The sequence below is a fragment of the Bison bison genome, unplaced genomic scaffold (genome assembly GCF_000754665.1).
Source record: "Bison bison bison isolate TAMUID 2011002044 unplaced genomic scaffold, Bison_UMD1.0 scf7180017864456, whole genome shotgun sequence".
Lineage (NCBI taxonomy): Eukaryota > Metazoa > Chordata > Mammalia > Artiodactyla > Bovidae > Bison > Bison bison.
In genome coordinates, this window is record NW_011495018.1 from 26,574,976 (window position 1) to 26,590,897 (window position 15,922).

General features: G+C 37.2%; 1 protein-coding gene across 2 annotated transcripts in view; it reads right to left on the reverse strand.

Moving 5' to 3' along the window:
* SLK (STE20-like kinase) overlaps window positions 1–15,922 on the reverse strand; it is a 63,017-nt gene that overhangs the window by 35,928 nt on the left and 11,167 nt on the right. For both annotated transcript variants that reach the window (XM_010859404.1, XM_010859405.1), the window contains exons 2-3: window positions 2,530–2,694; window positions 892–940 (exon numbers count right to left, since the gene is read on the reverse strand). In XM_010859404.1, coding sequence (XP_010857706.1) covers window positions 892–940; window positions 2,530–2,694 — 214 coding nt within the window. The remainder of the gene's footprint in view (window positions 1–891; window positions 941–2,529; window positions 2,695–15,922) is intronic.

Consider the following 15,922-nt stretch of genomic DNA (forward strand, 5'->3'; position numbering starts at 1 on the left):
TCTCATGATGTACTTTGCATATAAGTTAAATAAACAGGGTGACAATATACAGCCTTGACGAACTCCTTTTACTATTTGGAACCAGTCTGTTGTTCCATGTCCAGTTCTAACTGTTGCTTCCTGACCTGCATATAGGTTTTTCAAGAGGCAGGTCATCCTGGAATGTGAAGTCAAGTGGGCCTTAGAAAGCATCACTACGAACAAAGCTAGTGGAGGTGATGGAATTCCAGTTGAGCTATTCCAAATCCTGAAAGATGATGCTGTGAAAGTGCTGCACTCAATATACCAGCAAATTTGGAAAAGTCAGCAGTGGCCACAGGACTGGAAAAGGTCAGTTTTCATTCCAATCCCAAAGAAAGGCAATGCCAAAGAATGCTCAAACTACCGCACAAGTGCACTCATCTCACACGCTAGTAAAGTAATGCTCAAAATTCTCCAAGCCAGGCTTCAGCAATACATGAACCATGAACTTCCACATGTTCAAGCTGGTTTTAGAAAAGGCAGAGGAACCAAAGATCAAATTGCCAACATCCGCTGGATCCTCGAAAAAGCAAAAGAGTTCCAGGAAAACATCTATTTTTGCTTTATTGACTACGCCAAAGCCTTTGACTGTGTGGATCACAATAAATTGTGGAAAATTCTAAAAGAGATGGGACTACCGGACCACCTGAACTGCCACTTGAGAAACCTATATGCAGGTCAGGAAGCAACAACATTTAATTTTAAAATTTTATCATGGTCATCTAAGAATACAAAAATAATTAGGCTGATTTAACTTACTGAATGTTACTCAACAATAAGATAAATACACATGTATAAATGTTTGAAATCCACTGACTTTTTTAAAAGTATAATTTAAGATATAAATGTAAGGAACAAAAAGGCATTTACCAAGCATCACAGCATCTACTGCTCCACCAGCACAAAATTCAATGAGGATCTGCAGGCAAATAAAAAGCACATGTCTAACACCACACTGATTCTGAGTATTTTTCCTTCAAGCTAGCAAAAAATATAAATAGAGAGCTATCAAATAACCTAAGTTACATAAACAATATTATGCTAACAACCATGAAGACTTCCTTTGTAAAAAGAGTCACAAGTCTTGCTGTACATTTGAGAAAGTACAAAGGGAACACACTGTGGAAGTATGCGCATTTTTGTTCATCACAACTTGTAGTGTCCCAGGTTCTCTAAAGTTACCTGGTACAGAATGTTTATTAAGGGCCATATTATACATCCACGCCCTCACCACTCAAAGACTTTATACTCTCCTTTCTTAAGGTAACTATTGTGAGTTAAATGAACAAGAATATTTTTTAACTTTACTAACAGGAATACATCCTGAAAGATTGCTTTTAGTTTTCTAGAAACTTGGGGAAAACACACACAAAAAGCTTCAGATACTAGCTCACTTATCACATCCTACTGGATGCCTTCCCAAACCTCCCTGGTACATAGCACCATGCATTTTTCCTTCTTAATCCTCATCACAGTTTTCATTTTGTATTTTTATGATTCTTCAATTAATTCATGTCTCTCTCTCCCTCCCACTGTCCCTCATAGTTGTCTAGCTGTTGCTTTTAATTACAGAGCTTAACAAATTGTATAGATTCATAGTTTTTTCTCCTCTATAGAACAACACTTTATTTTTCACAGGAGCTTATTTTACAATAAGTTGTTTTTCAAATTCATTATATCATATGAAAAATAATTTGGGAGACAGATCATTATTATCCTACAGTGGAGTAAACAGACTGATAAAGATTAACTGATTTATCCAAGCTCCTGCCTAGTATCACCAAAATAAAAAAGGAAAGGTCTTTTGATTTGCAGCCAGGTACAGCTTATACTATCTACTCTTCTTTTGTAATACTTCGCTTATTCCTTTAAGGAGACAAACTAAAACTCCATTTTAAAAAGTCCTCTTGATTAAATTAGTATTGGTGCAGAGCAAGTGACTGACTGGTTATTATAAATATTAACATTTTATTTATATATTTATTTATGCCTAACATTTTCTAAAAATGAATAAAATTTTTACATACAGACCTGGCCACAACAAAAGAAACTTAAAAAAAAATTTAAATACTTAAATATAAATTAAGAAACTTATATAAGACACATCAAACTAACATTAAAAAACAAATAAATAAATAAAAAAACTGGGGGGAAAAAAGAGAGAAAGAAAGAAGTTCCAACTGGAAAAAAATATTAATTCAAAACAAAAAAGGAATCTAATTTCGTTATTTAGGAAATTTAAAATTCTTCACCAAGTTTCTACATTTCAGTCCAATGTCAAATAATCATGAAACACGGTGTTCTAAAATACACATCTAAACATCTGTTGAAGCTAAGGATATGTTGCTATGTTGTTAATCATCCTCTCATCAATGGGTCAATTCTCACTCAAGAAGCATAAGTAACTAAATAGAAGAGGTAGTCCAAAAAAGGTCTACACAACTTATAAATCTCTTCAGGACGATTAACTTATTTTGGCTATTCCTACAGATTAACCAAAATACTTACCCAAAGATTATTCTCATAATAGAAGGCATCTAGAAGCTTGACTATATTAGGGTGATCACAAGATGCTAATATATCAATTTCAACCATGTAGTCTTCAAGTTCTTCTTCAGATTTGGTGTCAATCACCTTTGCAGCAGCTAAAACATTGGTCTCTTTATTCTGAGCCTAAAAACAAAAGTATCATTATGTCCACAATTACAATGCATACTTGATTTATAAATATTATTATTTTTTAATAAACTTTATTTTTTCTTTTCAGTTCACAGCAGATCTAAGCAGAAAGTCCAGTGCAGTTCAGTTCAGTCGCTCATTCATGTCTGACTCTCTGTGACCCCATGGACTACAGCACGCCAGGCCTCCCTGTCCATCACCAACTCCTGGAGTTTACTCAAACTCATGTCCATTGAGTTGGTGATGCCATCCAATCATCTCATCCTCTGTCGTCCCCTTCTCCCGCCCTCAATCTTTCCCAGCATCAGGGTCTTTTCAAATGACTCAGTTCTTCACAGCAGGTGGCCAAAGTATTGGAGCTTTAGTTTCGGCATTAGTCCTTCAAATGAATATTCAGGACTGATTTCCTTTAGGATGGACTGGTTGGATCTCCTTGCTGTCCAAGGCACTCTCAAGAGTCTTCTCCAACAGCACAGTTCAAAAGCATCAATTCTTCGGCGCTCAACATTCTTCATACTCCTACTCTCACAGCCATACATGACCACTGGAAAAAGCATAGCCTTGACTAGACGGACCTTTGTTGGCAAAGTAATGTCTCTGCTTTTTAATATGCTGTCTAGGTTGGTCATAATTTTCCTTCCAAGGAGCAATACTCTTTTAATTTCATGGCTGAAGTCACCATCTGCAGTGATTTTGGAGCCCAAGAAAATAAAGTCTCTCATTGTTTCCACTGTTTCCCCATCCACTGCCATGAAGTGATGAGACCAGATGCCATGATCTTAGTTTTCTGAATGCTGAGTTTTAAAGTCAACTTTTTCACTCTCCTCTTTCACTTTCATCAAGAGGCTCTTTAGTTCTTCTTCACTTTCTGCCATAAGGGTGGTGTCATCTGCATACCTGAGGTTATTGATATTTCTCCCAGCAATCTTTATTCCAGCCTGTGCTTCCTCCAGCCCAGCATTTCTCATGATGTACTCTGCATACAAGTTAAATAAGTAGGGTGACAATATACAGCCTTGATGTACTACTTGCCTTATTTGGAACAAGTTGTTCCATGTTCAGTTCTAACTGATGCTCCCTGACCTGCATACAGATTTCTCAAGAGGCAGGTCAGGTGGTCTGGTATTCCCATCTCTTTCAGAATTTTCCGGAGTTTCTTGTGGTCCACATAGTCAAAGGCTTTGGCGTAGTCAATAAAGTAAAAATAGATGTTTTCCTAGAACTCTCTTGCTTTTTCGATGATCCAACGGATGTTGGCAATTTGATCTCTGGTTCCTCTGCCTTTTCTAAAACCAGCTTGAACATCTGTTAGTTCATGGTTCATGTACTGTTAAAGCCTGGCTTGGAGAATTTTGAGCATTACTTTACTAGCGTGTGAGATGAGTGCACTTGTGCAGTAGTTTGAGCATTCTTTGGCATTGCCTTTCTTTGGGATTGGAATGAAAACTGACCTTTTCCAGTCCTGTGGCCACTGCTGAGTTTTCCAAATGTGCTGGCATATTGAGTGCAGCACTTTCACAGCATCATCTTTCAGGATTTGAAATAGCTGAACTGGAATTCCAACAACTCCATGAGCTTTGTTTGTAGTGATACTTTCTCAGGTCCACTTGACTTCACATTCCAGGATGTCTGGCTCTAGGTGAGTGATCACACCATCGTGATTATATGGGTTGTGAAGATGTTTTTTGTACAGTTCTTCCGTGTATTCTTGCCACCTCTTCTTAATATCTTCTGCTTCTGTTAGGTCCATACCATTTCTGCCCTTTATTGTGCCCATCTTTGCATGAAATGTTCCCTTGGTATCTCTAATTTTCCTGTAGAGATCTCTATCCCATTCTATTGTCTTCCTCTATTTCTTTGCATTGATTGCTGAGGAAGGCTTTCTTATCTTTCCTTGCTATTCTTTGGAACTCTGCATTCAAATGGGTATATCTTTCCTTTCTCCTTTGCCTTTTGCTTCTCTTCTATTCACAGCTATTTGTAAGGCCTCCTCAGACAACCATTTTGCCTTTTTGCATTTCTTTTCCTTAGGGATGGTCTTGATCCCTGCCTCCTGTACAATGTCACGAATCTTTGGTCCACAGTTCTTCAGGTACTCTATCAGATCTAATTCCTTGAGTCTACTTCTCACTTCCACTGTATAATCGTAAGGGATTTGATTTAGGTCATACCTGAATGGCCTAGTGGTTTTCCCTACTTTCTTCAATTTAAGTCTGAATTTGGCAATAAACAGTTCATGGTCTGTGCCACAGTCAGCTCCTGGTCTTGTTTTCACCGACTGTATAGAACTTCTCCATCTTTGGCTGCAAAGAATATAATCAATCTGATTTCAGTATCGACCATCTGGTGATGTCCATGTGTAGAGTCTTCTCTTGTGTTGTTGGAAGAGGGTGTTTGCTATGACCAGTGCGTTCTCTTGGCAAAACTCTTTTAGCCTTTGCCCTGCCTCATTCTGTACTCCAAGGCCAAGTTTGCCTGTTACTCCAGGTATTTCTTGACTTCCTACTTTGCATTCCAGTCCCCTATAATGAAAAGGACATCTTTTTTGGGTGTTAGTCCTAGAAGGTCTTGAAGATCTTCAAAGAACCGTTCAGCTTCTTCAGCATTGCTGGTTGGGGCACAGACTTGGATTACTATGATACTGAATGGTTTGCCTTGGAAAAGAACAGAGATCATTCTGTCATTTTTGAGACTGCATCCAAGTACTGCATTGTGACTCTTTTATTGACTATGACGGCTACTCCATTTCTTCTAAGGGATTCTTGTCCACAGTAGTAGATACAATGTACACAAACTAGATATAACGTAGCAGAAAGTACAAAGAGTTTCCATATACACCTCTTCCCTATTCATGCACAGCCTTCCCCACTACCAACATTCTGCACCAGAGTGGTACATTTGTTAAAGCTGAGGAATCTATATTGACACATCATCATTACCTGAAGTGCACTGTTTACATTAGCATGAACGCCTGATGTGCCTTCTATGGGTTTGGACAAAATACATGATATGTATCCACCATGTTAATATCACACATAATAGTTTCACTGCCCTAAAAATCTCTATGCTCTGCCTATTCATCCCACTCTTTCTCCTAACCCCTCCCCTGATCTTTTTACTGTCTCCATAGTCTTCTGTTTTTCATACAGTATGTAGCCTTTTCAGATTGGCTTCTTTCACTGAGTAACATGCATTTAAGATTCCTCCACATCTTTTCATGGTTTGATACCTAATTTCTTTTTAGCGCTAAATAATAGTTGGATACACAGATGTAGCAGGCATGTTTATTCATCCACCAACTGAAGGCATGTTGGTTGTTTCCAGGTTTTAGCAATGATGGATAAAGCTGCTATAAACATCTCATGCAGCTTTTTGTGTGGATTTAAGTTTTCAACTTCTCTGAGTAAGTACGAAGGAGCAGAATTACTGGATCATATGGTAAAAGTATGTGTAGTTTTGCAAGATACTGACAAACTGTCTTCTAAAGTGGGAAACAGTGGAAACAGTGGCACTTTACTTTTGGGGGCTCCAAAATAACTGCAGATGGTGACTGCAGCCATGCTTGCTCCTTGGAAGAAAAGCTATGACCAACCTAGACAGCATATTAAAAAGCAGAGATATCACTTTGCCAACAAAGGTCCATCTAGTCAAAGCTGTGGTTTTTCCAGTAGTCATGTATAAATGTGAGAGTTGGACTATAAAGAAAGCTGAGTGCTGAAGAATTGATGCTTTTGAACTGTGGTGTTGGAGAAGACTCTTGAGAGTCCCTTGGACAGCAAGGAGATCCAACCAGTCCATCCTAAAGGAAATCAGTCCTGAGTGTTCACTGGAAGGACTGATGTTGAGGCTGAAACTCCAATACTCTGGCCACCTGATGCAAAGGGCTGACTCACTGGAAAAGACCCTGATGCTGGGAAATATTGAGGGCAGGAGGAGAAGGGGACAACAGAGGATGAGACGGTTGGATGGCATTATCGACTGGATGGACGTGGGTTTGAGTAAACTCCAGGAGCTGGTGATGGACAGGGAGGCCTGGTGTACTGCAGTCCATGGGGTTTCAGAGTCGGACACGACTGAGCAACTGAACTGAACTGAAAGTGGCTATACTATTTTGCATTCCAAACAGCAATGACTGAGAGTTCCTGTTGCTCCAATAGTCTAGTAGACATGTATGGATGTGAGAGTTGGACTATAAAGAAAGCTGAGTGCTGAAGAATTGATGCTTTTGAACTGTGGTGTTGGAGAAGACTCTTGAGAGTCCCTTGGATGGCAAGGAGATCCAACCAGTGCATTCTAAAGGGAATCAGTCCTGAATATCCATTGGAAAGACTGATGCTGAAGCTGAAACTCCAATACTTTGGCCACGTGATGCAAAGAACTGACTCACTGGAAAAGACCCTGATGCTGGGAAAGACTGAAGGTGGGAGGAGAAGGGGATGACAGAGGATGAGATAGTTGGATGGCAGCACCGACTCAATGGACATGAGTTAGAGTAAACTCCAGGAGCTGGTGATGGACAGGGAGGCCTGGCGTGCTGCAGTCCATGGGGTCGCAGAGTCGGTCACGACTGAGTGACTGCACTGAACTGTTGCTCCCCACCCTTGCCAGCACTTGGTTGTGCTGGTGGAGGTTTCTGTCATTCTAATACATGTGTAGTGGTATGCCCTTGTTTAAATTTACAACTCCCTAATGACAGATGATGTTGAGCATCTTTTCATATGCTTACTGACCATCTGAATACCTTCTTTGGTGAGATGCCCAAATCTTTTGGTAATTTTTTAATCAGACCAAAGGTTTTCAAACTGTTGAGTTTTAAGAATTCTTAATGTATTTTGAATTACAGTGCTTTATCAGATATGTCATTTGCAAACATTTTCTCCCAGTCAGTGGCTTATTTTCTCATTCTCTGTTATACTTATTTTTTAAAGGTAGTCTAAACATAAATATTAACAGATACATGCTAAGTGCTTAATACAGATAGAATTTCAAGTTGCAGGTTCTACTGGATCAGACTGTTAGGGTTCAAATTCTGATTCTGCCACTTAATAACTATGTTGTTTGGGCAACTTACAAAATCCTTCTCTTAGACTTAGCTTCCTCATCAATAAAATGTACTTACAACTCACAAGTTTGTAAGAATTAATATAACAGATATTTGCCAAGGGAAAAAATACATATAAACATTTAATATACTGCCTGCCATTCATAGTAAAAAGGATTCGAAAATGTTATCTCGAATTATTACTATTATTAGTTAATCCACAAAATGATACCATGATATATTAGCATTCCTGCTTTAAAGGAGGATAAATAAACTTAGATTAAAATGCTTCCCCAAGGTCAGGAAGAAGTAAGAGGCAGAATCGAGATTCAAATCCAGGCTGTTTATAAAACTTTTTCTTTATCTTAATCATTACCCTTCCCAGTTTTCCTATATTTCCATCAGTTTAATCATTTTTCATTGTTTTTAGTACTTTAACTTTTCCATTTTCTTTCTTCAACTGAATAACTTCTCATTTCCATTTATTACAAAGGAAAGGTTTCCAAATGTGTAGTAGAAGTCAAGATCATTATTTTAAAGTTAGGAATCAAATCATAAAATACTAACTAGATTTTTAAAAAAATTACATGGACAGAGGAGTCTCGTGGGCGACAGTTCATGGAGTTGCAGAGCTGGACAAGACTGAGTGACTGAGCACACACACAAAGGTCTTTAAAGGAGATTTTCAATATTATGCATGTTACCATCACTTCAGCAAATCTGTCATTTTATAAGAAAAAACAGCAAACTTTCAAAAGCTAGTAATAAGTGTCTTAATAAATAAATGTCCAATTCCATTTTAATAATTTATATATATATGCAGAAAACATTCATCAAAGCACTGTTTATAATAAAGAAAACTTAATCAGCCTAAATGTCCATTAACAAAAACCTACTTAAATCATTCAGTATGCCTCTATAATGGAGAATTATGCAACCATTAAAATTAACTGACTAATCAATTAATATTTCTTAAGATAGAACAAAAATCACAATATATTGCTGAATGGAAGAAAGCAACTTACTAAATAGCAGGGACGGGGGGAGCCTGGTGGGCTGCCGTCTATGGGGTCGCACAGAGTCGGAGACGACTGAAGCGACTCAGCAGCTGCAGCAGCAGCAAACAGGAAAGGTACGCGATTTTACAAAAACTACACATACATTTTTACATAGGGCCTGGAAAATCCCATGGATGGAGGAGACTGGTAGGCTGCAATCCATGGGGTCGCTAAGAGTCGGACACGACTGAGTGACTTCACTTTCACTTTTCACTTTCATGCATTGGAGAAGGAAATGGCAACCCACTCCAGTGTTCTTGCCTGGAGAATCCCAGGGATGGGGGAGCCTGGTGGGCTACAGTCCATGGGCTCACACAGAGTCAGACACGACTGAAGTGACTTAGCAGCAGCAGCAGTTATATAAGAAATACTTGGAAAGACATCATCGGGGGATGGCAGTTTCACGTGCCTTTGACTTTCTCTGTATTTTTCACACTGTTTACATTTTTAAATGGACATGTATTATTTTTATACATCAGTCTATGGGATATTTCTTAGGGATCTATTACCTAATCTTGGAGATGATGATGGAAGAACAATTAAACTAGGTATAAGCCTCTATGTGGGAATTCTCCTAAGTAGACTTTGCTTCGTTTTACCTCCTTAGGCAAAAACAGAGGTAGAAATTAATGCTAATTACTAACAAAGTAACCCTAATATTTAGGGTTCAGAGAATGGTGGTGTAGTCACTAAGTCATGTCAGATTCTCTGTGACCCCAGGGACTTTAGCCCACCAGGCTCCTCTGTCCATGGATTTTCCAAGCAAGAATATGGAGTGGGTAGCCACTTCCTTCTCCAGGAGATCTTCCCCACCCAGGGATTGAAAGCTGGTCTCCTGCATTGCACGCGGATTCTTTACTGACTGAGCTACCAGGGAAGCCCATTATCTTATGTTCTGCAAAGAAAGAAAAACTGCTAATAAACTATGACAGAAGTTTGTCATTTAGAATTTTCACATTATTCCTTTTTAAGAGCTCTTTTGGATAGAGCTAGAGAAAAATTGCTATTGTATATTATCTTTGTAAATACAGGAAAAATAAAACACTTCTTCACACTTAACTCTTCTGAGTCACTTTTTCACTCAGAACTATCTAATGTCTGTGTTTTCACACAATATTATTCTCTGGCCAGGAAAAGCTTTGGTGATACAGCATTTCTTTAAAAAGTATTCCTCTACTACTGTCTCAAAAATTTTCTTTGAAACCAACTACCTCCTATTTTGAAATCATAATGCTGATATTCTCTTCATCTTATCACAGATGCTAAAAGAAGCTTTTAGATGACAACCAGGACTCACATTCTTTCTTCACAACATTCTTAAATGGTTTACTGATTGAAACATCAACGGGCTGCAACTGTATGATACCGGAGATACAACTACATTCACAATGCACGATGACACATACCACAACTGCCGCCTGGCGAACAATGTGAAGGCATCAAACAATAAATCGGGACTTGTCCCAGTCTCAGAAATGTTCAAAAGCTGAAGGTCTATCATAACTGGGTGAAACATGGCATTAAGTTTATCTACGAAAGACACTTCAGTTGAAAAAATAATACATGGAACTCACCCTCCCCCAAGTCAGGAAATAAGTCAGTGAGAAATGTCCTTCTCTCACCATTTTAATGTAACACTTTGGGAAGAAAGAGAGCAAAGCAACTGTCCTTGAAAAGGAACACTATAAAATACAAGCAGTGGTAAGAGACCAAGGATATTGTGAGGAGAGTTAAAAAGTTGTCCTTCTTTTGCATGCCTCTACCCATGGCAGGAGAGATTTTAAAGACGTATCTTTCACTTGTTAACAGAATGGCATGAAAGAGGAAAAATAATTAATACTAGATAATCTCTAAGGTTCTTTGTAGCAACAAATTTCATTATTCCATTGCCTTGGATATACTGATTAAGTCAGCGATAGTACCATTTGGTTTAATATAAATAATAAATAAATTTTACATTAGAAAATACAGTGCCTCTTACATTACTGATTGAAAATATTCATCACAATCTGGTTTGAGAGAACTCTAAAATTCAAAACTGAAATAAATTGATGTGTGCAAAACCATACTTTAAACAAACATAATGCAAATAAGGTGTTAAAAAGAAACAATCACATCTACTACCTAAAAGCATAAAAATTCTAGACAAAATTTTAACTAAACAAATGTTAATAAAAACAAGAATGAAATAACAAACACTCAGATGTTATTTTAAAGGAGCTATAATTTCAATAGGTAGAGTTTTCAGAAATCAGTGATGATCACTTAAAAATCACTATGTTTTTATCTTCACGAATCACAGGTGCCAAAGAAAGAGATGGCAATGACACAAACTCAGCAACTTGGAAGAAAAGATTCTGCAAAGCTGAAACTCAGATCCCTGAGGACAGAGCTGCTCAGCTGCTGCTGAGTCTCTGAACTTGGAAGAAGGATCTTGTGAGACCAGGGTACCTTTTGAGGAAGAAAGGTCTAGCCAATCAGAGCTGGTGTTTGTAAGGGTTATGATAAGACTAGCTCTGTGAGTGTTAGGAAACTACAAACTGAATCTGGGACAGCTATTGCTGGGGTGAGAAGTTCCACTAGGATGATGGTCAAAGTAACAGCAAAGCAACAGGGAGCCACAGGAAACAGAAAGATGTAGGCTCTCTCTCCGCCTCCTTGCAGCCTTCCTGTAGTGTTCAACACTTCTGAAACCTAAAAGTGAACACCTGGCAAGACAGAAACAGTGATCTGCAAAAATCTCAGAACAACGTCACAAAGCAGAACCACAGAAAGGGGTGTTGGGAGCTGAGGATTACAGATGGGAGAACTAAGACACAGTAGTATTAAATACTTGGTTAATAAATATTCAAATTTCCAAAGAGCAGTTTGGGAAAAAAAACAGCACTAGAGAAAGAAGATAGTTTTAGACTGTTTAGATACTATTAACTGTTTTATATTACATGCTAATCCTGGTGATCTTCTTAGAAACCAGATAAGATTTTGGTAGGAATAAGAGTGAATATCAGATAAGAATAAAATTACTCAACATAACTTAGCAAAGATACACAGTTAATTTCCACTATTTATTCTCATTTGTTCTATAGTCACTACAAACCCTGAATTAGTGAATACTGAACCACTACTCCTAGATGAAATACATACACACATTCTCCCATACAGACTATAACCTTAGATCTCAAACAACTCATCCTGGTAGATTCTATTTGTTTCACAAAAGACAAAATGAAGTTCAGAAACGTTAGGTGATTTGTTTGAAGCTGCCCCAACAACAGGTGCCAGAGTTTGGGTTCAAACCCCATCCAACGGGTCTCAAACCAGGAGCCTCTTGCACTACAGTACACAGCCCCGCCTGTCTCCATCCTCCGGACCTCTCTGTATGAGAGGTGAGACAAGACAGAGCACTACCAAGTTCGAGCTCAGCACGCAACAAGGGCATCCAGGCACTCACATCTTATATAGCTTTGCACGTGTACACAAATAACTGCGAAAGCACCGCATGTACAGGTTTGGGGGCTACAAATAGATTTTAGTAAGTAGATAAATTTGCAAATAATGAGGATCAGCTATACAGTATACTCTTACATTAACAGGTGGAAAATATTACAGATATCCTTTTTTAAAGGATTTCTCCACTGCAGAGGACATGGGTTTGATCCCTAGTCAGGGAACTAAGATCCTGCATGCCATGTGGTGTGGCCAAATTAATTAATTTAAATGCTTTTAAAAGAACACATTTTCATGCCATTTCCTGAATTCTGCAAAAAAGAAAAGAATATACTTTATATTCCCAAATGCTACTTTATTTATATTGCTCTGGTTATTTACGGAAAACTTAGTTATTGGTCAGTCAAGATACTAACAACAGAATGTCAATAATAAGTTAATGTTGGTTAAATCAGTAATTTCTAAAATGTTTTACCAATTCTCAGATAACATAGTTTTCCCATTTATTTCATGGACTTGCTGACTCTGAGCAGCATGAATAAATTGCAACATTTTTGATAATTCTGTGATAGATAAGCTTTAGGACTTTGCAAGGGTTACATAGTTGAAAGGCTGAAAAAATGAGAACACAAAAAGAATTTTTTAAAAATATTTAGAAATAGGACAAAGACATACTACCTCTGGAAATTAATTCAAGAAAAATAAAGACTTTTAAATGGTAAGGAAGATCATTACCACACAAACATTCTCAATGTTAAATTATAAAAGTAAAGGGCCAAAACAAGTTCTTGTCAAGATAAGAAATTCAACACAAATACTAAGATTTTTATAAGGAAAAAAGATAAGCCAGCACATTAAAGCCATTTTTACAATTCAAACTTTCAGTTACCTCTTTTAAAACATAAGTATATATGCTAGGAATTTGGACTTCAGGTGGTATTGAGTACAAAATACAATGCAGCATTTAATAAACACCAGGTAACTTCAGTAGCATAATACAGAAGTAGTTACCCATTCTGAAAAGAGACTTTCTTTCTTCTTTCATAAAAAGAGAAAAGTGAAGACTATATAAAGGGAGAAAAAATGCGAAAAGAAGAATTGTTAAGTGAAATAAAGCAATGTGCAGAACAGTATTTAAAAATATGATCCTTTCCTTTTTTAATTTGAAAAATCCAATCCTACAAAGAAATGGAGTAAACAGACAGTGACCAACCACACAGCCCTCACCCAGAGTTACCAGCTGTTAACATCTGTCATCCTTGCTTTCAAATCCCTCTCTTGTAGACTGTCCCACTATTTGGATTTGTCTGTTTCCTCATTATCAGATTCAGGTTAAATATCTTTGATAAAAAACACAACATTAGGTGATTATACAGTTCCCAATGAGTATACCAGAAAACACAGCTTATCTTACTACTGTTGATTAACCCTAGGTTTGATCACTTAAGATGGTATCCATCAGCTCTCTCTACTGTGAAGGTGAGTTATATGGGGTGGTATCACGATACTTATGGGGCGAAACCCTGTTCCTCCACACTCTTTCACACAATGATTTTAGTGTCCATCAATAATTTTTGCCTGAATTACTATCGTATGGTTGCATGAGTTTTTTTGAATTATATCAGTCTTTATGTATCAACTAGTTAGCATTCCTCTAGCAGGTTACTATTTTGTTGTTGATATTTTTGTAGTTCAAACTAACCTGTACTCTTTGGCATGTCCCCATTAATTTTTGACCATATTCTTTGATTTTTGAGCATATGAGCATAAAGCTCATATTCTTGAGCTTTCTGGTACAATATATCCTGGGCTTCTCTGGGAAAAAATGAGGAGTGGGGAGGATTTTACTTTTCAATTTTATCACTTCTGTACTTCTCTAGTTTAGACCTGGATCAGACATTTCAATGAGTCCTGGTTAGTTTTAATGGGGAATGGTATTTAGAAACCCAGAGCTAGGAGTATTAATGATCATAATTTCTAGGCCTTTGTCGGTGGAAAATAGGAATATGTATACATGTATTGCAGCCATGAAATTAAAAGATGCTTGCTCCTTGGAAGCAAAGTTATGACCAACCTAGACAGCATATTATAAAAGCAGAGATATCACTTTGCCAACAAAGGTCCATCTAGTCAAAGCTGTGGTTTTTCCAGTAGTCATGTATAAATGTGAGAGTTGGACTATAAAGTCCAACTTTTTTTTGAGCACCAAAAAATTGATGCTTTTGAACTATACTGTTGGAGAAGACTCTTGAGAGTCCCTTGGACAGCAAGGAGATCCAACCAGTCCATCCTAAAGGAGGTCAGTCCTGGGTGTTCATTGGAGGAACTGATGTTGAAGCTGAAAACTCCAATATTTTGACCACCTGATGTGGAGAGCTGACTCATTTGAAAAGACCCTGATGGTGGGAAAGATTGAGGGCAGAAGGAGAAGGGGACGACAGAGGATGAGACGGTTGGATGGCATCACCGACACAACGGACATGGGTTTGGGTGGACTCCGGGAGTTGGTGATGGACAGGGAGGCTGGAGTGCTGCGATTCATGGGGTCGCAAAGAATCGGACACGACTGAGCGACTAAACTGAACTGATTGTATGTGTGTACATGTGCACACAAGTGAGTGTGTTATATCGTAAGTTCAAACTAAAACCTCTAGTTCAAAAATCAACATCACAGGGTTCTTCCTTACATTTCAAGCTTTTAACCCCTTTCTCTCAGTTATAACCCTAGTTCTTAAAACAAAACTATATTAACTAATTTGTTCTATCCTATAGTATATATAAAGTATTTTCAGAATTATAACATCAGTATCACTACTAGTAATAAACCTAGTTTATTAAATAATAAACTTAAATTAATAATAATAATAAATCAAGTTCAAGCATTCTTTCCTATTCGTTTTATCCTTTAAATATATCCCACTAGTCTTGACCCAGAGGGATGGGATGGGGAGGGAGGTGGGAGGGGGGTTCAGGATGGGGAACACATGTACACCCATGGCTGATTCATGTCAATGGATGACAAAACCACTACAATAAAGTAATAAGCCTCCAATTAAAATAAATAAATTTAAAAATAAATAAATAAATAAATATATCCCACTAGTCAGAGTACTCTACTCAAAAATCATTTCAAGCACTTTTCCAGTATGCCTATGTTATCAATTTGATATGCAGTTGAGTTCACCTGTACATACATGTGTGTGTGTGTCAATATATTTTCAGTTTTACAAACAAGCATTCATACATATGCTCAAACAGGCATAAAATTTTATCTGAAAAGACACACAGATATTGTTACAGTGACTGACTTTGGGGAAAAAAACTGGTGGGAAACGTTTTCATTTTTCAATTGTATCATTTTTGTACTGTTCAACCTTCTAACCACATTAGTATCCCCTTGAATTTTTGTTAACAGGTTACCTAAAAGATATAACCTAAAAGGTATTATTTTTATATAGTCTTCTTTATACTCTGCATAACATAATACAATATTTTATATTAACAATATATAATATTTTATATATTAATATAATATTTTATATAGCCTTTATACTCTGCATAATATAATATTTTATATTATATTAATATAATATATATTATAATATAATATATTATTTCAAGAATAGTATTCAAATTTTTAGAAACAGATAAAATATTTTAGGGTTTTTTTTTTTTT